We start from the raw sequence: 26,709 nt of genomic DNA on the forward strand, positions 1-26,709 counted from the left end.
GTTTTAGACTGTTTTGACTTTCTTAAACAGTTAAAGACGATTTTAGACGGGTTTAAGTGTAGTTTATTTAGCTTAAAATTGCATGATTCGTGCTTATTTGACAGTCCCGCAATGATCTGAAGCTTAGAAAAAAAAATCAACCGTCTAAAATTCACAGCCCTTTAGGGATTACACCCTCCTTACGCACTGCACGCGTTCAATCAGTTTCCAAAAGCAGCTTTTTTTGTACCCGTACCTGTGCAGTGAGAGTTTCGGAGTTTGCGAGCACTCGGCACGCGTGGCGCTGCGATCGGCGCACGCACGAGCGAGCCAGCCGGCGGTGGCTGGTGGTGTTGGTCGGCGTTCCGTTCGTTCGCAGCTTCGCGTTCGCAGGATCAGTGACGACCGGTCGGGCGTCGAGTGCCATGTGCGGGCGTTGATCTCGCAGCCGAGTCGCCGATCAGCATGGCATCTCCGCACCCTTCGCGTCCTTCGCGGCCCCGCATCACCCTGCCGCCCCCGATGGTCCCGATGACACCGGGGGCCCAGGGGGTCGGCGTGTCACCCCTTTACCGCATGTCGTCGGCCTCGACGCTGGGCATCGCCACGGCCGTGCCGTCGACGGCGCTGGCGGAAGGCCCCTGGGCCCAGGGCCCCTTCCGCACGGGCTTCGTCATCAAGCAGATCCGCGGCGTCAAGGACTTCACCGTCAACGTCGGCAAGTCGGGCCTCAGCGTCGGCGAGAAGACGGCCTTTTGGCTCTACAATAAGGTGCGTTTTTACTTGATAGGAATTTTGGCGCCTGTTGGTGCACGTTTTGGGGTGGAAATTCATGCACAAAATTGGTGGAAATTATTTTTAATTATTTAAAAAATTTAGAAAGATCGAGCTGTGAAACATGCCTTTAGTTTTGAAATTGCGAAAAAATCGGCCCTGAAATTTTCACGCCACTAATTAATTCTGTGAGCTTAGTTTCCCTATGGAATTTTTAATTTATTTCGTCTGAAGATACATTTTAAGTCATAATTTGCGAGAAGAGAGAGCGAAAAAATTATTTACAAAATAACCGTTTAATTTTTTCAAGAAATTTGGCACATAATCTGAAATTTATTTACTTTTGCTTGGTCCTGATTTGATTATTGCCCATTGAAAAGATGAATTTTTGACAAATTAAAAAAATATAAATCATAGGACCACTTGTCAGAGCTAAAAATGAAAATTTTTATCTTTTTTTTACTGTACAGAAAATTACAATCCGATTTTTTTAGTCTGCTCCCCCATAACAAGATACATTTCAGTTGAAAGCGAGTATACTGGATTCCTGTAGCCTAACCTCGGCCGAGACCTTTCATCTTGCCAATTTTGAGCAATTTAAATATTAAATTCAACAAAAAATGAATTATTTTTATTTTTTAAAATGATAGACTCGATTAAACATGATTTTGGATGATTTTCAATTAAAAAATGCTGTTAAATTACTTGTCAATCCACTCGGAATTTTTGGAACAATTATCAGAAGCCAAAAACGAGCTATGTTAGCGATTTTGTAGGCAAAAATCTGGCAAAAGTCATCGATTAAACCGTCTCGTCAGATAAAATAGTCATTAAAGCCAATAAAAAATGATCATGATTTAATGACACGTTAATTTTAGAATTATTAATGATTTTAGTTACATGAATAAGTAAAATAATCCCAATGAAATCGTGTTTTTGTGTACACGAAATAATTTTTGGACTGGGAAACTGATCAATGAATGCTATGGTTGTAAATTCTTCCTGAAATTTATAAATATTCTAAATGTTTTGGACAAATTGTAAATTTTCTCATACATTTAGTCTTTTAACGGGGTTAAAGAGGAATGATACTGGAAAAGCCTGGAAAATGCTTGTTGCCAATGCATAAACTCATCCCTTAGGATTAAGTTAAAACCTAAATTGACCTAAGAAGCACTGTATTTTTTTTAGAAAATTGGCTGGAAAGTTAGCGTGCTTTTCAAATGGCAATGGCTGTCTCCTTACTTGAAATCCGATTTAATTTCAAAACCAAGAGTTTCCCCAATAACACCGTTGGACAGATCTCGACGAGAGGATTCGGAATATGCCAAGAAAATATGTTCAAGCACTCTAAATTTTGGAGAAAATTGGCAAAATTTGAATTTTTATTGTAGGAAGGTCCTCTTTTTACTATTGCAAATTGTTGAACAAATTGTTTATCGGTCAATTGTTTAAGGCATCCAACAATTTAAATAATTTTCATTTGTTGCCCAGTATCATTCCACTTTAAGAATATTTTCAGACACTTTTGTGGCAGTTTTATTTGGTTTTAGACGGTTATAGTTTAAATTTACAGTCCGCATCATAGTTTATTGGTCCGATATTAAATGTGGCTTTAAAACTAAGAATTTCCGAAGGGAATTTATTATTTTGGCCCTCAAAAACTTGCGTTAAAAATGTTTCCATCGTGGTCCAACCCATATTCATGAAAATGACTCGAATTTTTATAAAGTTAGAATGTTCCTTGTTGGCAATGGTGATTTTGGAGAAAAAAAATCACGGAGAAATAAAATTGATGACATATAAAAATGAAAAAGTTCGTTTTGAGCAGATGATTCAATATTAAAGAATAATATCTCTGCAGTTGAGAAATCGCTTTGTAAAAATTCGAAGAAAAATTTGATTTTCTGTGATTTCTGATCGAGCGTTTCTGTTACACCTGTTGATTTAACTCTCCCTCCCCCTGCGTCAGGAATTATTGTTATTTATTTTGGTTAGCAACAGGGGAGGCATTTTTTACACTTACAAAACACGCGATGGCTGCAGCAGATTATACGGTTCTTGAAGGCCGCAGCTGCGAGTCCAAGACGATTGCCTGCCTTATCGTTTGCAGCAACTTTTTATTACTCTATGCCGCAACCAAGATATTGAATTTTCATCAAAACATTATTTTATTGAGGCTTTCGAACTATTTTCTTATTTGCCAAAGGCAGAGGCTTGATTAATGGCAAATACACTCAGGGAAAGAGAAAATTTGCGTCGTAGCGAATTCGACGCAAAAGGACGAGGCAGGAAGTGGCTGAAACTGAAGAAGAAGATAAACACGGCGGCTGAAGCAAAAAGACACACAGCCACCAACTAATTTGAAAACTTATAATGAGTCCATTTCCGTTGACTTCAAAGTAAAATCGCTCTCATTGCATTGCGCTTTTTGCGCAACTCGTGCTTGTTTTTCAATGCTGTGTCCGCCGCTGGAATACTAATGGGCGAACTTCTTTGTTTCGTGTTGCAGGTGAGCCACTGGTCCCAAAAGTGGTTCACGCATTTCTTCCTTTTCCTCGTCGTGCTCGGCTACAGCTTGTTGGGCGCCTCGGTTTTCGTCGCCGTCGAGCGGCCGCACGAGGAGAAGGTCAAATTGGACTTCTTCAGAGCTAAGGTGAGATTGCAATTTGAAAATTCTTATTTTTATCATTGGTTTGGCATGGAAACAACCAATTAATACTGTTAAAGAGGAATGATACTGTAAGGACTGTCTTCCTTACTTGAAATATAATTTTATTTCACAAAAAATAAAGGTTTTATACGAGAGGAATCGAAATCTGCCAAGAAAATGTGGTCAAGCGCTGGAAATTTTGGAGGAAATTGGGAAAATTTGATTTTATACTGCAGCAAGATCCTTTTTGATTAGAACAATTTGTTATATCATCCGAAAATTCAAATGATTTTCACTTGATGGTCGCCCTGTGCCCTGTGTATCGATCCACTTTAAACAATTAAAACTCTAACACTTAACAATGGCGAAATTTTCGTGTCGTTGTGCCAGGTTGTTTGTGTGTTTACGCCTTTGTCCCGCAGCAACCGTGAATTATTTTGCAAACTACTTGTCCACGGGGGCTGCAAGGTGTCGAATTCTTGGCAGCCGAGCCGAAATCCTTTCTATTTTCCTCTTCAAATCATTTCCTCTGCTTCGTTTCGCTACACCCTAAACGCAAAAACAGAATTTTCTAGACGCAATGAAAAAAAATGCTAACTGGGCCAATTGATATTTAAATTTGCTTTATTTTGAAAAGCTATTTACACCCGTGAAATTTTTATAGATTATTTTATCTTAAAATTTCAATGATTAATAAAAAATAACTGTCAAAATCAAGCAGATTTATTTAAAAACGTGTTGCTTTTGATACAAAAAATAATTTATTTTTCAAATCAATTGTAACATACTGATGCTTGCCAATTGAAAATGAAATTAAGATTAAAAACTGCAAATTTATTAAGCTTTTATTGCTAGACACGTTTTTTTTGCAAGGTGACTGACCTATTGACCTCCTGCCGTCCGAACATTTTGTTGTTTGTCGCTGCCGCAAATGAGTCAGTTTTTTTTCTGCGGGTTGTTGCTGGAAAAGATCCAACGTCGGGGCGGCATTAATTCTTAAAAGGGGCTGAGTCACGCCGTGCGAACCGAAGCGTCGGAGACTCACGGGCGCCGCCGGGATCTCTGCTCGCGAGTGTGCCGCAGCCGACGAGCCGACGTCTGTCCAAGCAGAGCGAAATCAATACTGTGTTCACTCTAATTTTCTGCCATAGGTAGTCCGGCGTGAAATATTAAATTTGGTGACTATAAATAAATTTAATTTCCAGATTTTGATAATAATTTTTTTTCTGAAGCCTCCATCCATTTAAAGGGAAAGTTTGAAAAATTGTCCCGAGATGCAAACGGTCACTGGTAAAATAAATATTTTTCAACTGACAGCGCAATAGAAATGATTTTTTCGCTTGAATCTGATGGAAACGGTGATTCAAATGCTTTACGTTTTACTACCCTTGGGTTGGTATTAATGAGGCTCTCTTTTTTTATATAATTGCCTGTTGTAAAACGAACGTTCAATGCGCCAACTTTGTTTCACTGGGCACGCGAGCTCGGCTTCAATTGCTCTTTACGGCCTTCTTTGTTCCCTCTGATTTACTGCGTAGATATTCGCATTATTGCTGGCGTCTCTTGTGCTCCGCTCCGCTCTGTTGTGGTACTTCGAGTGTTTGTTTGCATAGAGTGAAGGATGTGGCGACGAAATTGTGACGGCCCGTTACTGACAAGAAAACTCTACGCGCAGTTAATAGACGCTAGAACATTACAAAATTATGACACAAAATAAAAAGGAAATATATTTTGGCTCTTACGTTTCCTGTTTTTTTGGCACCCAATTTTTAACAAGAATTTCCTCTTCAGATATTCCTTTTGAATGAGATGCGAAACCTGCAAAAAATCCTGCGGCATCACAAGTTTAGTGCATTATTTCTTGAACTTTGAACATTCTGAAAAACAATTACGGTTTTAACTGGAACAAATTATACTTCTAAATTTGGCGGGGCAATTTTACTAATAGTGTTTGCTGTTTAATTGGCCGGATGTGGAGGTTGCGTGAGAGAGAGAGAGCCGCCTAGATTCAACCCGTGCAGGAGTTGCGTGCAGATGTTTTTTGCATGCCAATATTTTGAAAAATAAAAAAGTTCCGTCATCACCAAAGAGGCACGACGAGAGATATTAAATTTGCAAATTGCAGCCTCCAATTGAATGCTCAAAATATTTTTACGCTCCCTAAATTTCACGTTCAGATAATCATATAGAAAGGGAAGATAATTGTTCCAACTGGCATGTGAACAAATTTTTAACTTTTTTTCTGGTTGTGGCCGAGCCAAACGATTTCGTAATGGAGCAAATAGAGAGAAAAAAAGGGGCGTCGATGTTTTTCGACCCGGCATCATCTTCGTAGCTACTCAGCCGCTGGCGGACGTTCAAACTATTGTACTCGGTCTGGAAAGCTTTAATGCGAGGTCGATTTCGGCCAATGAACTTTCATCTCGCGTCACTATAATACACGCACACTGTTAGAGAAATGTGCGAATTTTACTGCCCCTCGAGCAATAAAAACATAAAATTATCCGCAATCTTCGCGAAACTGTACAGAAAATCTAGACACGCTAGATTAGACTTTGTAAGTGGAGAAAAAATATTAAGTTCCTCAAAGATTGGCATGCTAAAAGTGATTTCAGCAAAATCTCCAGGGTTCCGCTGCGATTGCTCGGTATCTCGAACGGAAATGAGCAGGGAAAACAGTCGCAAAATAATGTTCTTTTATCTTAAAGGCACGCAATTTCCTAAAATTGTTAAAACCCTTCTCGCTGTTACTGACGTTTTAATTCAAATTTCAATTATTATTTGACTCTTGTTCTCAGGAGTCCGTTCTGCAAGACTTGCGTTGGTTGTCCAACAACATCAGCAAAGCAGAAGAGGACCGGTGGCAGCTGGAAGCGACAAAACGACTAATACGCTATCAGGACTTTTTGTACCAGAAGTTCAAAGACAAAGGTCTGGAGGACGATCCGAGAGAGGTTTGGAACTTCTGGAACGCCGTCTTTTACTGCGGGACAATCTACACAACTATAGGTCAGTTCAGAAACTCATTTTTTTCCACGCTGAGAGAGAGAGAACCAACAGAGGGGAAATTATCAAGTTGTGTAATGCAGTCGAAACATTTATTTGTTGCTTTCTTATTTCTTCATTTCTTATTCAGAGAGTATAGCTTTTAAGCACTTGTTCGCCTTTTTGGTCCAGCGAATTATGGCGACAAGTGCAAATAAACGCTTTTGGCAGATTATTGCCCTCGACGCCGGTCTTGCTGATCAAAAAAGGCACGCGGTGTTTGCTGAGCGCGTCTGTTTATTTAAAAACTCTGCAAGCAGCAAAAGCAACCGACACTCGTGAATTTTCATGAACTCTGTCTGCGCTGCTGCGCCCGGCACGTTTATCCGTCTGGAAATTCAATAATGCTCGCTGCTCTCGTTTCAACCTTGGAAAACGGGGTTGCGACGAATTTAAATCGTGTCGTGAAAAATGGTTGGAAAAAAGGAAATTTAAATTGGAAAATCCCTCGAGAAACCAACAATTTCTGTTAAAAAAATGTTTATTTAAGATAAAGTAAAGGTTTTTACAGAATATTTATGAACAATGATTTGTGCCGTTATAGTTGAAATACTATCAAAAATTAGGAAAAAGTAAAAAATCTCCCAGGTTGGAGATTGGTTCAAAAGTTTTTTATTCGAATGAAGCGGTGATTGTTAATTGTCTCCTTATTGGAAATCATGATTTATTTCATCAGAGGGGGAATCTACCTCATAATTCGCACACCGTTGGAGAGGAATCGAAATCAAGCGAATATAATTGACAATAACGGTTTATTTTTTCGAGAAATTAAGTTAAATCTTAATATTTATTGTTCCTCTGTCCAGATTTTATTTTTGCACACTGTAGAGATAAATTTTTACAATTATGGGATAAAATGATGCCTGAGGTGTGTGTAAAATGCCTCAGGACGAAGAAACCTTTGCTTTTTGAAATACAGAAGGTCGAAAAGGTTGAAAACCGGGTGTTTTTGAGTGAAAAAAAATCAAAATTGCAATATTGGTTGATTTTTATACCCTTGAAACATACTTGTAGTCTTTCCTGAGGTCAGACAACCGGTAAAAATTTAATCCTGACGTCAGGGTAGCCCTCGAGCGATCGATACTATTATTAAATCCAATGTGTAAATCAATTTAACGATGCCTGACGGGCTCTGTATATTTATTTGGTCTGCACGCCGGTGGAATGGCCAAGTTGAGAGCTTTCAGAATATGTACAATTTACCTTTTGTAAGCCATCAGGGTGCTCACAATCAGGAAACACCCTGCTGTGCCTAAAACGCCGTAATATTTTCCTGGAATTGGTATTTTGATTCTGAAATTAAGATCGAAGACGATGCAACACATTCCAAAATTACCCACGTGTCGAGTTATCCTGCGCAGAAAACTTGATGCTGAGCAGAATTTTAACGCGGAGTGTTAACCAACCAACCAACTGCAAAAATAAGCTTTCTCTAGAGAAAACATATCCGAAAAGTGCGAAAACGGACTGACCACACCGCAGGCTAAATGATAAATCATGTTTGAAATTACGCTTTCAAAGAACGTCTCGTCAAAGCCGTGTTTGAGCCGCGGCCAAAACGACAATGCGCGGTCGAAAAACTAATTATGTTTTGATCCACTCGCGCGCGGCAGACAAAGTGGAATGAGTATTTCATCGCGTGCAGACAAAAGTGACGATTTTTCGGAAACCCAATTAATTTGCGTGCCAGATTTTTTTTTTTAAATGGCTGAAATGCGAGCAGCCGAGGCTGACGGGGGAGAGTGACCCGCCCGGATTGATTTGAAACAAACAAAGGGCGTCAGACGTTTCAGGCGGCCGTTAAAAGAAGCTAGTGATTTATTTTCATTTAATTTAATCCTTTTGAGATTTAAATTTAGCCGCTGACGCTGACGTACGACGGTGCCTCCAGAAAACAAGGGGTCTTTTGTCTCACATGTCTCGCGTCTGGTTCACCGATTGTGTGACGGAACCAACTTTGTTTGTTATCCATTTGGTTTCGAGGAAGATCCTCAAACTTCATATTTTCCTCGTAAATTCACTCATCTAAAATTAAAATCAAGGTGTAAGGTTTAAATTGAAGTGATTCTGGGGAAGGAAAATTTAACTATGTTGTTTTTGAGTCAGAAGATCAACCATAATGGTTTTCACTAGCGCTTGTAATCCTCCTTCTGACTCACGTTCGGCCGTCACAGCTTGGATAGTTCGTTTTTTGGCCCTCTTTCCCCGGTGCGAATTCAATGAGTAATGGAGGATTAAAATACCGCGGCTTTAGCAGTTGATTGTGTTATTTTTCGGTCGACTAGTCAACGCACAAGCATCAGCCAACGGCAGAAATAAAACAATCCCTAACCGCAGATTTCAAGGTTGGTGCGCGCTACACAGCTTCAAAATCTATCCCCAGTGAATAATTCTAGTTTCTACTTTTACTAAATTGCAGGAGCTTTGCCGTTGAAAATAGACGTAATACTCTCAGCGAGGAACAGCTGGAAAAATGTCAGTTTTGGGGTTCTCGCATATTTCCAAATTTTACCCTGAAAAGGTCACATTTCGCGCCTAAAGAGTCAGAAATTTTGGAAAATTACGATCGAGTGTTAAAATTTTCGGTCTTTTGGTGAAACCAGTGGCTTTTTTTACTGATTCGGCTGATTTGTGAAAATCCCTCTTTTCGGTCATCCATAATGGGAATTTTTTATCTTTAATAAAAATGCGGTTTTTGCGAACCTATGCGTGACTTTGATTTTAAAGTTGCTGATATTTACGGCAAATAACAAATCTAAATTTTCTTTTATTCAATTTCTAGTTTTTTGTCTGAATTAAAAAATAAAACTCATTTTGCTTCAATTGCTTTCTGGCTCGAAGATATTACATATTACATATTTTCCATTTTTTCCTGCCACTATTTTTACTTCTTTCACATCAAAATTAGAGGCAAAAACAAAAAACCTAGTTGAATTCAACAAAATTCTCTGCAAGATTTGTCGTTTTTCACATTTTTCTGCTCACTAATGTTTTTAAATAAGCGTTAAGGAGAGAAAAAAATTTAAAATATAACCTATGTGGTCGTTAAAAGGTTAAAAAAACAACTTCACTCAAGCGGGGACCAGATTCGTGCGACGCGCAGATATGGCGTCTGGTGGAGTATGGCGTGAAATAACGGTCACGTGAAAATGCGCAAAAAGAAGCAAGCTTTCGTCAAAATTGTAACATAATTTGCATTACTTGTATTACTTGTGTCTTTTGGATCGTAAAAACAAACTCTTGACACTCGTACGGCAATCCAAAGAGAGCTTTTTGTTTCCCACGTTCAGACGCCATCTTAGATCTGCGCAGTGCAAACCCATTTTATCGCACATCTGCCTCCCGCTGCTTCGCTCATAAATGCAATTTCAGATTGTTAAATTATTTTTTTCCAGAGTAAATTTTTAAAAAATAGACCAATTTAACTTAAAAAATGACCGTCAAGATGCATTTTTCTGAGTTGATCTTGCTGCAAAAACACTGCGTTATAGAAAAAATAAATTTAAAGACCTACTCAAACAAAAGAACGGGTAATTTTTTGGCGAGCCAAAAGAAAAAAGGAAGGAGACTATTCTAAATAAATAATAATTAATAATTTATATTTTAAATGTGTGTCCCAAAATGTTTGGGATTGGGACACATTTAATCGTGGCGACGAAGCGTTACTCTTTCTGACAGCCAAGCTTAATCCGGGACAAATCAGATATGCGGCGCCAGAGTTAATTAGAATCGCGATATTGAGTGGTGGGTGCCGCTTAAAAAGCCGTTGGCCTGTTGAAACGAGCAGCTACTCCTAGAACGGCGGTAATAAAATCATAATGGTGCAGCGAAAGCGGCCCGACGAAAAGAAGCAGCTCATCTGCGCGAGCGAGCGACTGAGAGTGAGTGCGTGTTATAAAAAGATGGCCCGGCGAAGACGTAATTTTAGTTTTGGCCCGCACTCGCGGTGCGGGGGCGGCCGCTGCAGCAAACCCCCGCCCGCCCGCCCGCCAATCGGCCCCCGAGGGTGAGTAACTGACCCGCGCCAAATGCTGCACCGTGAAATCGTAAAGTCGGCGTTTTGTCGCCCAAATGTTTACGCCAGCGTGTCACCCAAGGGAATTAAATAAGCCGCAAGGCCGTCGCACTCGAAATTATTGGCTTGGTAATTTTGCAACGCCTCGTGTTTGATGTTATTTTGAGAATTTGCGCGTGATTTTTTTGTATCGAGCAGCGGCTTTAGTAATTTTCCATGCATGTTCCAAGGTCTTTGAAATTTTCCCATTTTTAATACTTCTGAAAGGTTGATGACCGAAAAGTAAATAGAAGTCCAGCGGCTGCATCTGAAAACCTGGATTTCAGGATTGATTATCATCTTTTATTTGTCATTACTTTTCTTACTAACAATAAATACAACAAATTATTGACCGACAATTAAGAAAAACGCACAAAATATTGAATTACTCTTTTTTTTTGGAACGCTTTTCTTTTTCCACTGATCTTATCTTGTCCTTGGATTCGTTCAATACATGCAACCTTAATTTTGATTTGTAATTAAATACCATTTAAATATAAAACCAATATTTAAACGTTCAAAATTCCAAAAATAAAATTGCGATGCCAAAATGTGTTATTTTTAAAGATTTCCCTCTCCATAATATAAAAATTGCTCTCTACTAATTTAAAATCACTATATAGTCTTTCTTTCCCATGCATAAGTTAAATTTTTAATGATCTTATCTGCAAGGATTGAGCTAAATTTAATTCTTAAAAATTGCTAAAACCAAAAGCGCATGCGCACTTAAAAAAAAGAATTCTCCCTTAAAATTTATTTCATCTGAAGCCCTATTACGCATAGTTTCCACAGATTTTAGCATAAAAAATTGTTCTCATTGGAGCAAGAGACAAACATTTTCGTGTCTGGAATTTAATTTTTTCATTTCTGAGCTTTTTAGAGACCAATTAAAATCTTAAAAAATCAAGTTAATAAAAAAATCCTGGGAAATTTATTGCCCTTTTTGAAAATTCATCCTGTTGAAATGATTCAGAACAAAATTTGAAAAAGTAGTAAATTATGAGCGTGGAAATAAAAATAGTTTGTAGAATAATTATCTTCTAAATTTATGCAACATAACTTATAATTTAAAATATTTCCAAATTTTTTTTACCAGAACAAATATCGCAGTCGATTTTTTTAATGACTTACATGATAGAATTTCTTTGAGCATCTCATGTTGACGAAAAGATATTGAATTTCGAGCGACAACGATACAGTTTTCGTATTTTGCTGTCAAGGACACATTCCCTTTATTTATTTCCGTTTTTTCCAAACGCAGTTTCCATATTTCTAGTTTTCAAAAGATGGCATTATTATGGGCTCGAGTTATTACAACTATAACTCAACTCTGCAGCCACGCGGGCCTCATATGTTATCCGCTCTGTGGTACTATTGGGACCCAGTGAGTTTATAATAACCCACGGGATGTTCTGAGCAGAAGTTAAAAAAGCAGTATTATTATAAAAGGGAAATATCCAGAAAATTCTATTCGAAAAACCCATCAAGCATTCTTAAGGACAATTGCCTGACCTTTAACAAAACCCTGTTTTTTTTAAAGAATTATTTCATTTTTGAATTTGTGCATTGATCGCAGTGCTTCTTTTATAACATCTAACGGCAACCCACATCTCTCATTACTCCCATTTATTTCTCCCCGTCTTCAACGCGTGATCCACTTTATTAGCTGATTCAGCGATGATTCAAAGGAAAATACGGCTCGCAAAGTCAAATTTCCTCCGAATGTGCCCGCATGCTGCGCGAGCTTTGAAAAGGGTGCGGGAATGGATTCCATGTGCAGCGCGGATCTAAGAATAGCAGCGATTGAGGGAAAAAGTCGAGCGTAATTGGTGTGGCGACGAGACGCCGTTTTTGATGACATTCGACGTTGCTCATCACAAAAAACGACTCCGAATTTACGATCGGATGTGGTGGCTTCTGTCTCGTTGGATATTATAAAAATCCAGGCAGTTTTAAATAACAAACTGTCCAGAATACACATATTTTTTCCCACTGACCGCCGCGCTTCGTTCTGTAAACACACTTGAGCTCGTCTGTTTTGATTTTTTTTTTGCCATCAAATTTTCCAGAACTTCTTGCGTGTTAAAATTGTGCTTGATTTTCTTAAAAAGGTTTAAAGACTGTCTTTGACGAAGTTTCTGAGCGCACCAATCGATTCTTGAGGGTTGAATTAGGAAAATTGGATGTTTTTTCCGACCTAAAAGTGCAGCGCGACCAAGAACTTTTTTCCCGCCAAAACAATATGGACGTATTACGAGCAGTGCGCATGCGTCAGAGCTGGCTGGATCTGACAAAGAAGTCATTCGTACTTTGCAAATGCTCAAACCAGCTCTGACGCATGCGCAGTTCTCACAAATAGGTTCATATTGTTTTGGCGGGAAAAAATTTCGCACGTCGCGCTGCACTTTTAGGTCGGAAAAACATCCACTTTACCTAATTCGACCCTCAGGAATCGATTGGTATGCACAGAAACTTCGTCAAACACGGTCTTTAAAAGAAAATCGTAAGAAAGGATGGAGAGGAAAAGGAAAAAGGGATATGGAGGGAAAGATGTGCAACAAAATTAGAAAAAAATGGCGGAGGGCAGGAATAAAAACCTACTTCTCCTTTTTACTAAACAAGTTTTCCTTTTCCTCCCTCCTGTCCTTCAAATTTCCTTTGATTTTTTTACTTTCAGGGAAATCAGCCACGTAAAACATCTTTAAAATAACAAATTTCATAGTAAAAATCTTCTTAAAATCTTTTCACGCAAACCACATTTTATTATTTTGCATTTTTTTTAATTTTCTAAACGTAAATATCTATTTGGCATGACTATTTAGAAACCGTCTAGACAAAAGGCTCTGTTCGGAAAGCACAGTTGCGCCAAAATGCAAAACAAAGCGTGTTGGAACAAATTAAAATTAGTCTTCTTCTATGTGTCTCTTGTGTGCGCGAGCGAGGTGCGATTGCGAAACCTTGGGGTGGCGGATTGGCGCCACACACGCGTGTCGGACGTGCGAAGAGAAGAGTGAGCGAGGAGCGAGTTTGAGACACGGGTTCACCTGGCGGTGCTGCCGGCGAATAGCCGCATTGCGAAGAAAAGACTTTTGGCACGCCCGCCGACGGACTCGGCGATCGTCCAGGACCGCATCAAACGCGCGGGCCGACATTACCTCCGCACAGCTGTCGCGAATGTCGCGCACTTTACAACCACTGAAAACTGACCCTTAACTCACTTTGAAATTGGGGATGTTGCAAACATAAAATGGCGTTGCTGCTTTTTGCTTTAAATTCGAGAACTCTCCGCACGGGAAATTAAATCTGCTAAATCATTTGAAATTTAATTCCAACAGCTGACAAAAAATGGATAAAGTACCGGCTTAACTTTCAATCGCTTTAAAATAAATCCCAACACAGTGATACTTGATAATTTTTGTCGTTATCCCCGCTAACAACCTTTTAATCCGAATTTGTCAGCAATTTTTAAGTTTGTTTTTCAGCTGACAGTGAGAAAAAATGCGATGCTAATTATTTTTAGGCAGCTTACACAGGCAATTTTTGCAACATATATTTTACTAGAATTTGCTTCCAGAACAAAATACGCAAAATACCTGACAGCTTTGAGAAGAAAATTTTAAGATTTAAATTAAAAATTAACTTAGATTTTAGTTCGCATTTTGGTTGGTTTTTGTGTCAATTTAATAGAACCTGCCTGGCAAAAAGATTAGTTTAAAATCGATTTAAAAACTCGTGAAATTTTACTCTTTTTGCTGGGGAATTATTCCTTTTTGCCACCCTGGTTTAAAAAAATGCAGTCCAGTCGTAAAAGCGTTTTTTTTTGTAATTTTAACCAGTTTGTTTCAGTTTGCACCTCAGTTTTCAATAATTTTCTAATTATTAGCTCATGACCACGACTTGAAAAATTGTCAGAGAACAATTGAGGCAGCAAACGGAAGTTTAAAAGAAAAATTCTGCACAGTAGAGGAATTTTTGACCACTCCGACCACAAATTTTGGATTTTCAAAAGGGAAAATATGGAATATGATTGGATTTCTTGCAAAAGAAATTGGTAAAAACTATAGTGGGGAGAAAAACCGGGTAGTGAAACAAAAGCGCAACCCTGTTACCACCCAAGGTTGACTTTTTCTTTGCCTATATCCCGCTCAAAAATATCTTTGAATCTAGTTTCTGCGGAGAAACAAGATTAAAAGAGCCTTTGATCTATTCTAAGAACATGCAACGTCAATTTTAATGAAATTGTAACGTCAAAAGATAAAGAACCACAAGGAAATATTTTTAATGTAATTTGTACTTTTATTGCGTGTTAGGGTAGTTTTTTTTTGCTAGTTTGGGCAGCTTATATTCGTACCTTTTTTCTACGAAAATTAAAGAGTAAAATATATTAATTTTTTTTTAATTTTTTGCAAGTTCACAAACTGATTTAAATATATTTTTGTTTTATTTAAAAAGAAAATAAAAATTAACAATTTTTGGTGCGTTGGCGGGCCACAATTTTGGAAATTGAATTCTTCCTCCTCATTTCGCCATCTGCGTAAAATTGATTAAAAATTTAGTCTATAGATAAAACTTGCAGTAAAATATTAATTATTAGCAGAATGTAAAATTTCAAAATAATTCTTCTTAATTTTGGTTTAAGACACAAAGCTAGATAGAAAAATCAAGCGTTTAATTTTCTGCTGCTTTTTAAATATTTTTATTAAACCGAGCATTTAAATTGGTTAAAAGAGCGCCGGCCTGCGTGAGAGTGGGCCCCGTTTCTTGTGTCTGGCGGAGCGAGGGGAACTGCCTTCACGAATTTAGCCGGGCAGGGGCGGCCGGCCGGTCGGTCTGTCGGTCGCGGCACCGCCGCTGAAGTCTGTGCGGTGCTCTCCAGTTAGGCTGCTGCCGCAACGCGACGCAACATGGCCGACCAGGGGCCGCCGCCGGTGGGCTCGTTGCGCGGCCTCAAGGCCGAGTTGTCGCCGGACGAGCCGCAGGGCAAGGCGCCGCTCGCCACCTTCGAGGGCGAGCTGAACGTGCGGCTGCGCGAGCCGGACGAGGTGCTCGTCCGACCCGCCGTCCGCCGCCGGACGTCCAACTCGCGGGACAGGGCCGCCAGCAAGGAGGCCCGCAGGTGCGCTCAGGGTCGAGGGATTGAGACTGCCCCCGTCGATTCCCCCCCGACCACCCCCTCCCTCGAGTTATTCACCCGTATTTTCGGCTTTTAATTGAGTGTACTCGCTCGACCCGGGTTATTTTTGGACGCGCGAGTTATTTAACTGACGGTGAATCAACACGCCGAACGTGTGCGTCAGGGGGTCCCGCTCCCTCTGTTAATTGGCCCGTGCATAATAGACATCCAATTTGTCGCGCGAGGAACGTGATCGGATTTGTTTTCTCATTGTCAGCAGAGAATAATATTCCTGGAAAGAAAGGGAAGAAGCGATCGAGTTTGCTGCCTTTTGTAGCAATTATCCCCCATCGGTCGAAAACAAAACAGAGGGGGAATGGTGTATAGACTGCTTTGTCATGCAACGTGGATTTGACTTGACTGGATATTATTTTTTTATTAATTTTTCATTGGATTTAATACTCTTACTGATTATCATAGACCCTCGCCTTCATTTTTGCCCATTTTGCTCCAATTCACCATCTTCCCCAGTTGAAGTCACACGAGTAGGGTGTAGAATTTTAGATTTTACAGACGGAAAATCCCTTCCGAAAGAGTTTTGGGCTTAACTTAAAACGGTTTTAATTTTAAACTGTTTTCTTCCAAGCAGTTTTTTATTTTGTATTTTTTTGTGATTTTACCTTCTTAATAGGTCTAAAATTTCCCTTTAAACCATTTTCACGCAGTGAAATTAAATTCAAATCAATTTAATCATGGAAAGTTTATTGTTCCACCTAAGTTTAACATCTATTTCCGATTAAAAACGTTAAAATAAAAAAATGTTAAATTAGAAACTGCCAAAATCGATTTTTCCCTTTTTTAAAAATCAATAAACAGACTTCTCACAAAGCAACTTTTTAATCCTGCCTGAAAAAATATATATTGCTGTTTAAAATATAAAATACTGCGACAAAGTATAGTCTTCGGGATTTTTTAAGGTTTCAGAAGCGATTTAGACCGATTTGGGCAATAAATATGATTTTAAGCGAAGCTCTAAAAGTCTTAAAATTGCGCGATTCTTGCTCATTTAGTGAGATGCTCAGTAAAATGTTCTTGAATTTCAAACTTTTATAAATCTGAAAAATACAGCATTGGAAATCAAATCTTTCACGTTCCTTAAATGATATTTAAATTATTTTTCATCACATTGAAGCAAATTTTCGCTCCTTATATCCCAATCTCAAAAGGCAGTCTCACTACTTTCCTCCGTATTTCCTCTACAATGCTCGTCTCATACGTTTGTCAGGAGAAATCGCCTAGCAGCAATCCAGAAATTAGAGCAGGAGGACGAGGAAGCTGCTGCTGCCGCTGCAGCAGCTGATCGAAGGCATTCGGCGACTTGTTCAGATGACTTTATCAGAGAGGAAGAGGAAAAGGAGGATGAGGGTACCGAAAAAAAGGACGAAGAAAAAGCCGAAGAGGACGAGGAAGATAAACCGGGCTTCTTTGACAGCTACTTTGAGCTCCTTTTCGAGGTCAAAAACGCTTGGCCGCAATTTAAGGAAGAACACGATGAGGATTGGAAACTGATCAGAATCGAGGCTAACAGGTCCGTTTTTTTCGTGCCTCAAAAGTTGAATGAAGACTTAAAAGGCAGAATCGAGAATCATCTTCGATTTTTCAGAAGGGAAGAATATGCGGACAATCCTCGTCTTTGTTTTGCCCTATTTTACGGAATTTTCTGAATAAAAATAACAATAAAGAATAAAATTATATTAAAATAATTGAATCTCATCATACGAGATCGAAGCCCAAAGGTGAGATGAAAGTTGGCAGTCTCATTTTGAGACCCGATATTTGGATCTCTCATGGTGAGCAATAATTTTTACAGTGTACAAAAATGTAATAAATTTATAAAGTCCCTTTCCACAGATTGATATGATTTTTTTTTACAATTTTTAAATGTTCGAAACAGCAAAATTCATTGCAATCCGTGTAAAATTAACTCTGTTTTTTATATATAATTTACGTGCCATCCGAAACACGAAGGCAAAATAAAGATGATCATGTGTACGACGAGGATTGTCTGGGTTATTTTCCTTCTTCTGGTAACAAATTCTCTAGTGTCTCCTTCAGCCACACTCTTATCCTTATTACACCGACTCAAAAACCGACTCTTGGACCTTGCCAATTAGATGCTTCTGCTCATTCGTGATCCTATTCCTGTTCTGCGGCTTCGGTGGCTTCATCTTCCGCTTCACCGAGAGCACCTTCGAGCAGTTCTACAAGTGCGGTGTCAAGCGGGTCAAACGCGACTTCATCGAGGGGCTGTGGGTCAAGAGTCAGCAGATGCGCGAGGAGGAGTGGAAGTCGATGGCGCGTAGGAAGCTCTGGGAGTTCGAGGACCAGCTGCAGGCCGCCTTCGACGCCGGCATTAACTCTTACTCGGGCCAGAAGTCGTGGAGCTTCCTCAACGCGGTCGTTTACTGCATTACCATCGTCACCACCATCGGTACAACAACAAAAACTTGATAATTTTAGTAGTTGCATAATCCCTTAGTGTCCGAAGCCGCCAACAGATGGCACCACCGTATACTTTCGTAATAAATTTATTTTTAAGGCACTTCCGCTGTGATTTCAGACTCAATCCTGTCACTGTACATTCTTCACTTAATATGCGTTCTTTTGACGTGCTGAAAACCAAAATCAGTTCAGAAATTCGCCGTAGAAACGTTGAAAAATATTTTATATTTAAAAAAAATAGTTTTTCATGATTCTATGGCGATATATGCTGAAGCAATTTTGGTTTTCAGCACGTCAAAAGAAACAAAGATTAAGTGAAGAATGCACAGTGGCAGGATTAAATCTGAAATCACAGCGGAAGTGCCTTAAAATTAAATTTATTACTAAAGTATACGGTGGCGCCATCTGCTGGCGGCTTCGAACACTATAAGGGCTTCTAAACCTGGCGTGTTAAGATGGTTTTTAGGGTTTTAGCGCATTGTTTTTATTGCAATTCATACGTACTTGAGAGGCTCAATGGAATTTCGATGATTTTTTTTCATAAATCTAGGTTTAAAAACATTTACAGAAAAAAGCTTAAAGAATCAATCTCTTAAATTATCAGATGTAATTATACAATTTAAATGTATTTACGCTGCACTAATCCTATTTATTTAAAATGATTTCTTAATGATGTCTTAAATCAAAAATTCGGTTCAACCAATCGGAGTAAAAATTTAAAAAATTGAAAATAATAAAAACAATATTTGATGATGTTTCTACGATGATTGGCTGGACTGATTTTTGGTTCCAGCTCATGAAAATGAATAATTTTAAGTGCAGAATGTAGTGGCTAGATTGAGTTTGAAATCGAGTGCCGAGTTTTAAATCGGAAATAACTGCTATCCATAGCGCCATTTATTGGCGGCTTCAAAACTTGGTTGACTGTGTTGAATTTGTACAAAAAAATCTAAAGAACTTCCCAATTGGTTAAATTACCTTTTATAACCCCTCTATAGGATTAGCAAAAGATTAAAATATTTAAATAATTGAAACCTGATAATTTCAAAAAAAAATTATTTATAATTGACGTATGAATTTTTAACTTAAAAGAACTTAATAAATTAAAAACTAATTTTAAAAAAGGCTTGTTCTCTCGTAAGCTTGGATTTTAGCCGATTTAGACTTTCAATAATTATTTAAACTTGCATGATTTGTGCTCATTTGATGGTCCCGTGCCTTCCGTGACGGTTGGACGTTTAAAAAAATATCGACCGTCTAAAATTCACAGCATTCTAGCTGAAATATTCAAGTGCGGCGTAATATTTTGCTTGAAATACTTCTACTTTTTACAATCCGATTATCTTGGGTGCTTTTTCCCAGTCCCATTTGTTGAATCGACTAGCTTTTATTACCAGCGTCGCGTTTGAACGCTCAACCAACCGCGCGCTGCCTTGATAAAATAAAACTTTGCAACACCCAGACGACTGACAATGCCTGTGCACAACTTTTATCATTTTATTCTATTTGATTAGCGTTTTCCCGCACTGCAGATAAAACGCTTCGCTCGTCGCTGGCGTCGCGCGAACACACACACACCCGAGACACGAGACACTTTTTTCCCCAGACACGCTGGTGTGAAACAAATAACACGTGTGGAGCTGCGACGGTTTAATCACGTTTCATTCACGTCTAAACCTGACCAAAATACGAATTTAAAAAATAAACTCTTAATTTCTGTTGGTTTTCTCTCGTTTGCCTGAAATTGACTCCGCGTTTGTTCAAGTTTAAATTAATTGCTTTTGGTGTGATTTTTTTCAGGCTATGGTCACATCACTCCTTCAACAAACACCGGAAAGGCGGTTACGATTATTTACGCCATCTTCGGCATCCCACTGTTTTTGATCCTGTTGGCCGACTTTGGCAAGATGTTCACCAGGGCCATGAAATTTTTATGGGCCTTTGTGCGCAGGCTGTACTACACCGGCAGCTGCAGGAAGGTCAGACACACCGCGCCTGTTCAGGTAAAAACTTTGATTTAAATTTATCCTCTTTTTTAAACTGTCATCGGAATTTAAATATGTTGAAACGGAAAATAATATACGGTTAATTTCATTCATTTGGACGGTTTGGTAAAAATGGTGGGTGAGTACAGATTCATAAGATTTCGTAGATTTTGAGAGTGGTGGTTGGTGGTACTTTCCGTACTTTCACTTCAGCAACTCATCAAACTTTTGCTCCGTTTATTCAAGCATATTTTTCTATAAAATTAAAAATGTTTAAAGAGAATTGATACTGATTGGAAAATCCTTGTTGCTAATGTATGATTTTTTGAAGCCAAATTTAGCGCTGTAAATTTTTGAGTAAAGTGGCTGCAAAATTAGCATATGCTTTTCAAATAGTAAGGACTTGAAATCCTATTTTTTTCACAACAAAGAGTTTCCCTAAAAGGTTTCATATGCTGTTAATTAGACAGATCTCGACGAAAGGAATCGAAAAATGTGGTCAAGCGCTGGAAATTTTGGAGAAAATTTAAAAAATGTGATTTTTTAGTCGTTTTTATTTGTTTATTGATCAACCTGCTTATTGCATCCAACAATTAAAATGATTTTCAATTGTCACCCTGTATCAATCCACTTTAAAACAAAATAATTTTGGAAAAAATGGAACTTTCGCCGTCAGAGCACGAAATGCAACCAAATCGCTTATTTTTCGTCACATCTTCTGCCGCTTTATCACGCCAGATTTGCCACTTTTGGATTTGGACTACTAAGCTGAAATCACAACTAAACCCCTTTGCTTCCCTTTTCAGGAGGTGATGAAGGGTGTCCAGATGGTCTACGACATAGCTCGATTCCAGAAGAAACCTGGCGAGACGAACGGCCACGGTGCTGCCGCCGACCCTGAAGTGGCCGGCGCCCAGTTGCAGGAGTTGCTGACGGTGCCGGGGGTGGGACCTGAGCCGCCCACGCCCGCCCCCAGCAACTTTGACATAGATGACGAGTTCAACCTGCCCATCTCGGTTGCGTTCGTCATCCTGGTCATCTACATCCTGGTCGGGGCCACGCTCTACTGCATGTGGGAGGATTGGACCTTCTTTGAAGCCTTCTACTTTGTATTTATTTCCATGTCAACCATTGGCTTCGGAGACTACGTGCCCAAAGTGAGTAATTCTTAATTAGATTTAGTTAGAGGTCTCATTGTCAGGCGGCGGCTGCCGGGACCGGCTTAGCTGAATTTTTTAAATTGGGGCCGGCTGACAATATTTAAATAGTGCGGAGGTAGACATCTGAGTGAGTCACCCACATTTTGATCGGCGGCTGGCTTTCCGGCTCCGAGCCGTCAAAACAGAGACGTCAGCGGCAGCTGGAAAAATTTCATCGGCTCGGTTTTGCAGTCAGCTAAAGTGATTTTTAAGACTGTGTTACTCAAACGTCACAACTGCATTATTTGCTTATACCACCCAGTTTATCACCACTCAACTTTAAACTTATTTTTTGCGCTAGAAATGAATTTATTCCATTTTCCCATGTGAAAATCTAAAATTTGCGGTCAAAATTTCCTCTACCGTGCAGATTTTTTCTTTTAAATTGCTATTTCCTGCATAAATTTCTCCAAAAATTTATCTCTGACAATTTTTTAAGTCGAGCTAATAATTAGAAAACTATTTTGAAAACTGAGGTGCAAACATTGCTGCAAGAAACTTGGTTAAAATTGAAAAAACCATGCACTGCATTTTTTAAATAAAAAATTGGGTATTTTGCAACCCTGGTAACACGCTGTTAAACCGTATTTTTCAGGAAAAACACTGCGTTGAAAAAATGTTTATTTTGCAAAATTGCGCGTTTTTCTGAAACACCTGCATTTTTTGTGAAGGTAAAAAATACTCATGATGGATGACCAAAAATAGGAATCAGTAAAAAAGACACTTGATTTCACCAAAAGACCGAAATTTTTAACTCTCGATCATCGTAATTTTCCATAATTTCTGACTTTTTAACGCAATATGTGATCTGTTCGGGATTTTTTGGAAAAATATGGTTAACTGGTGGTTTTTCCGGCTGGTTTTTACGCATTGCAAAATTGGACAGCTGTATTAAGTTGTGTAAGAAATGATGGACGACACATTAGTTGTTTCAATTGCGTCTGTTTTTCCTTTGAAAAATTGCCAAAATTTTAGTTCACATTTTAGAACTTTGGGAAATTGAAATTTTCGGATAAAAGAAGGGAATTAAGTGTAAACCAGTTTTCATATTTAAAAAAAAAAACGTTGCGAGTTACCAATAAATTTGCAACTAACACGAAAACGCCGTTTTTTTCTAAGACATTCGACTTATTGAGTGTGAACTACTTCAGAAAATTATTCATGAAACAGAGACCGCGGCGCGAAAACTTTACACTTAACTTGTGTCACGTGAAATAAAACACGATTACGATACAAATAATGGGTGGCTGGCTGGCTGGCGCGGCGCAGCTGGCTAACAATGAGCCAATAAAAAATGTCGGCGCCTGGCGGCTTAAGAAAAGGACTCAGATGTCTAAGCAGAAGACATTTTTTCTCATAAACTTTTTAATTTCGACCCTTTATCACCGGCTGGCTGAGACCTCTAGAATTAATTACTAATTGGAAAAATCTCAAATTTAATTTTCTGTTTTAGCATCCAATGTTTATGATGGGCTCGATCGTTTACCTGGTGTTTGGACTGGCTTTGACTTCGATGTGCATCAACGTAGTACAGGTAAACATCAATTCAATTTAAATGGTAATAATTAATTAAAATAATGTTGTGATTCCAGTTGAAGTTGTCGGACTCGTTCAGACAGGCCAGTTCGAAAATCGGAGCCTCGTTTGGGCTGAGGCTGGCCGCCGCGGCCGCCGAGGAGGAGGCGCGGACCACGCCAGGCCAGGTGGAGCTTGCCGAGGTGCATCACGCGACGGCCAAGAAGGCCAGCGAGGAGAATTTGGATGGTCTCAGCATGGAGACGCAGTGATAAATCACTTTGAAACAGACTGAGTGTGTCAGTGAGTGTGTTTCTGATCAAAAAAAGAAGCTTATTGCGAATCTCATCTGTTCCGCTGAAGCACATAATTGTTTTGGAACTATACATATATTTAAAGAGATTATATAATTGAAATCGTCAAGCTGGTAAGTGCCTATTTTGCCGAGTGTGATCGCTCTCTTGAGGGGAATATAGTATTATTTTTACCATCTCACAAAGTGCTGATTTAAAAAATTGTATGGTGCGCTTTCTTCAAAGCAAATAAAGAGAAATAATGATTTTTAAACTTTCAACCGTTTATATTCGTTATACAAAATGGCAAACAGTGAAACGCTGACATATTTATTTACACTTTTGACTAGACGTTTGGCATTCATTAATTATTGTTATATGATTATTAAGTACACAACATGTCCTAACACAGATAATAAATTTGTCCCTTAGTAAAAGAAAATCGTTGATCACATGTGAAACAGAATGTAAGACAAAATTGAAACTGGAATAAAGCCAACTCGAGAATGCACGATTGCTGAGATTGAGAGTAGAAAGAGATTCGTCTCACTCCTTCTTCTCGTGGTCTGAAAATAGAAAGCAGATTGGAACCACTCACCAGAGATAGGCGACAACAAAGAATTACCTTGCTCTTCCTCCTCCTCTTCCGCGTCCATTATGTCGGCACAGCAGATGGAGTAGCAAATCAGGCTGAGGAAGCCAAGCGGTAGGCCGAAGAGCACTGAGGTCAGAACAGGGTTGCCCATCCACATGTCGGCCAGGGCGGTTTTCCCTTCGAAGTAGGCGCGGTAGAAGCGGACAAAAAACGAATTGCCCCCGTACACCTGAAGAACAAAAGGACAGCATTTTTTTAAATCTTTGAGCAGATATCCTGAATGCAATGCAGAAGCAAAAAGAATGAAAATTAAAACGAAATGTTATTTTTTCGGTCGAAAATAAGTAAAAACCACTAGGACAGCTCGTAAATAAAAAAAAATATATTAAAAGAGCAGTTCTCTGCTAATTTAAAGGTCGAATGGACTGGTTTTTTGGCATTTAAATTTTAGGTGACGAGACTCTGAGATATAAAATTTTGTAAATGTCCCATTCCATCAAAATTGGTGTCTATTCTTAGGTTTATGACACAGTTAAGCTCAAATAAAATGCTATAACTGCTGAATGACAATCCCGAAACCGGTCCATGACATAATTGTGGTATCTATTAATCCTGACATGATTTAAAATTTGGTTAAAAATATGTAAACCTTCAATTGATGAAAAGATCCATCTATAAAAATATTAATTTTGATTTTTGTTGGACTCTTAAGAGTCTAGTTTTGAATACATTAAGTACAGATAAATAAATATAAACATTTTTAATAAAAAAACAATAACAAATAAAATAAAAATGGCTTTTATTTGAGCTCGAAATTCGCAGAGAATTGCTTACCGGTGCAGACTCGTCCAGAATGGTGTCCAGAAAGTGGATAATCGTTTCAGGCTCCAATCCTACAGCGCCAAGCAAGTGTTCAGCGGGCAGGTGGTGGTGATTAGTGGTCGAGTTGATTACGATCAGGCTGGGCAGCGGCAAAACCGACATGGCTACCGAGTTGGCCAGCTCAGGACTGCCAGTCCAGCCAAACTGGAAATGCCTTCAGGGGAAAAATAGTAAAACAAACACAATTTCGGACTTAAATATAATTACCTGTGGTACTTGTCCTTGTTCTCTCTGATCACAGACTCAATCATGTCACGGAAACTGTTGAAAAATATTGAATTTAATCTTTAAAGAAAATTACTTTTATTGGAAATTACTCAATCATGTGAGCAGGAATGTCCTCGAGTTTGTTCTCCTCAACAACGGCCAAGACGAGGTTCTTATTGCTAGCCAAGGTCTGGTGGATGTTGCCCCTGGTCACCTTGAGGAATGTGTGGAACCGCTCGGCGTTGATCCAGTGCGTCAGACTTTCGTTTACTGCTTGCAGTCGCTCTTCAGGCGACTCATCCTTCGCAGGGGGTTCTGGCAAAGAGATTCTTAGTTAATTTCAAATATGTTATTACACTTTCTAATCCACCTTGAAAGAAAAAATGCATATTGTCCTTGTACACAAGCACGGCAGGAACTCTATTGAAGTCGATGTGCTGCAATTTCAGTAAATTAATTATAAATAAAAACGTCTGGTTCCAAATCCTTTACATCTCTGGCCGTTTCCGCAGCTACTCCGTAAAAGTATGCATTTGGTTGGAAGGCTTCAGCAATTGATAAATACGCCTCCTAAAAGAATAAATTTAATTTGATTTATATCTATTGCAGTAGAGACTCAGGAAGTACCCAAAGAATGCCTTCGTATGGTCCGATGTAGACGAAAAACAGAGATATCGCTTTTCTCAGGTTTGAAATGCTTTCTGGCCTTGTAATTCGCTGCACTGGAGGTCCCGACACTCTCAGGGCAAAATCAACAATGTCCTGCTTCGTACGGTCTCCTCTGAAGGTGAACAGTTCACTGCCCTTCATGCTGTAATTTAATTCAGTCAACCGGAAATTATTTTTATTTTTTAATTCAATGCTTACAACATGATCGTGGGAAATCCTGACACTTTGAACTCCGTGGCCATCGCAGTAAACCTGGTACAGTCGACTTTGCCAACCCTGATATTGGTGTTGTGCAGAGATTGCGCGACGTGGTTCCAAATCGGCTCGAGGCGTTTGCAGTGGGCACACCAAGGAGCGTAAAACTGATTTAAAATTATTTAATTATTTTCTTAAATTATGACTAACTATAATTTTACCTTCACAAGCCACTGGCCATCTTTGCGAATGTCTAAAAATCTGAAAATAGAACAACCAACAGTCATGAATAAGGAACTATAAATTGTTTCATATTGGATGAAACGCACTTTAGGGGTTTCAATTAGTAAAGCAGGTATTGCGTCTATTTTTAAGCTGCGTATTTCTTTGAGAGGAGAGAAAATCATACACGTCTTTAATATTAAAATAATGCATCATAAAAGAATTAAATAATCTTAACCTGTCGCTGAGCTCCAAGACCCTGGATGCCCCACCCTGCGGCATACAGCCTGAAATTATGAATGACAAATTTAATTTCAACATTCATTCAAGCCAACTACATAAATTTCTCATTTTAGAGTTTACTGACCTGCTAGAATCAAAACGGCGAGGAGAGAGAATTGCGTCGGACTCATGATCTTCCTTTTGTCAAACGATAAAGCAGGCCGATGGGAATTTCTGCGAGTGTTTGTTTTAGGCCGAGTTGTGAAGCCGAATGGAGCAAAAAGAAGCCAAACGAAGGTACTAAAAAGCGACGCATGAAACGTAGAAAATCATTGCACGTGCGCGGCAATTGAACCCATGAGAGCGGATGTCGAAATTTAGCTTGCAAAGCAATTAGCCAAGACGAAAGTCAAAATTGAGATCTGACAGATTTGTTTTGATGACAACCTGCAACCCGCCAGCTGTAAAAGCTGCCAACCTGACAAGAAGAGGGAGGTGGCCAAAGTGAAGAAATGTGAAGTTAGCCACTCGCTCTAGCCAGTAGAATATTATATTTTATCCTTTTGGTCTCCAGCCACTAAAGAGAGCAAATAATAAAATATATC

At 39.0% G+C, this 26,709-nt stretch overlaps 2 protein-coding genes across 3 annotated transcripts; one reads left to right on the top strand and one right to left on the bottom strand.

Annotated features, from left to right (window-relative positions):
• The first annotated feature begins 343 nt into the window (after positions 1–343).
• LOC135945455 (TWiK family of potassium channels protein 7) lies at positions 344–23,386 on the top strand. Of its 2 annotated transcripts, none has more exons than XM_065493164.1 (7): positions 344–750; positions 3,266–3,409; positions 6,205–6,415; positions 19,921–20,123; positions 20,912–21,262; positions 22,758–22,838; positions 22,897–23,386. In XM_065493164.1, exons 1-7 carry the CDS (start codon positions 445–447, stop codon positions 23,089–23,091), a joined length of 1,491 nt encoding a protein of 496 aa, XP_065349236.1. In that variant the 5' UTR covers positions 344–444; the 3' UTR covers positions 23,092–23,386. The 2 variants fall into 2 exon arrangements, with proteins under 2 accessions (XP_065349236.1, XP_065349235.1); XM_065493163.1 differs by lacking the exons at positions 344–750; positions 3,266–3,409; positions 6,205–6,415 and adding exons at positions 15,336–15,621; positions 16,904–17,206; positions 17,793–18,109.
• On the bottom strand, positions 23,376–26,546 carry Tmx3 (Thioredoxin-related transmembrane protein 3). Its single transcript, XM_065493165.1, has 12 exons — positions 26,250–26,546; positions 26,121–26,169; positions 25,882–25,921; positions 25,664–25,827; positions 25,424–25,607; positions 25,289–25,366; positions 25,167–25,233; positions 24,907–25,111; positions 24,797–24,850; positions 24,542–24,743; positions 23,738–23,936; positions 23,376–23,678 (listed from the first exon to the last, which is right to left on the bottom strand). The coding sequence occupies exons 1-12, from the start codon at positions 26,293–26,295 to the stop codon at positions 23,659–23,661; spliced, it is 1,308 nt and encodes a 435-aa protein (XP_065349237.1). The 5' UTR covers positions 26,296–26,546; the 3' UTR covers positions 23,376–23,658.
• Positions 26,547–26,709: the final 163 nt, after the last annotated feature.

The sequence above is a fragment of the Cloeon dipterum genome, chromosome X, assembly GCF_949628265.1.
Source record: "Cloeon dipterum chromosome X, ieCloDipt1.1, whole genome shotgun sequence".
Classification (NCBI taxonomy): Eukaryota; Metazoa; Arthropoda; class Insecta; order Ephemeroptera; family Baetidae; genus Cloeon; species Cloeon dipterum.

Coding starts and splice junctions, on each gene's coding strand:
- LOC135945455 (XM_065493163.1), top strand. CDS start 15,410: ATGGCCGACCAGGGGCCGCCGCCGGTGGGCTCGTTGCGCGGCCTCAAG. Junction 18,110..19,920: donor TACCATCGTCACCACCATCG/GTACAACAACAA, acceptor GATTTTTTTCAG/GCTATGGTCACATCACTCCT. Junction 22,839..22,896: donor TGTGCATCAACGTAGTACAG/GTAAACATCAAT, acceptor TTGTGATTCCAG/TTGAAGTTGTCGGACTCGTT.
- Tmx3 (XM_065493165.1), bottom strand. CDS start 26,295: ATGAGTCCGACGCAATTCTCTCTCCTCGCCGTTTTGATTCTAGCAG. Junction 24,851..24,906: donor ATTCCTGCTCACATGATTGA/GTAATTTCCAAT, acceptor ATTTTTCAACAG/TTTCCGTGACATGATTGAGT. Junction 24,744..24,796: donor AACAAGGACAAGTACCACAG/GTAATTATATTT, acceptor TTTCCCCTGAAG/GCATTTCCAGTTTGGCTGGA.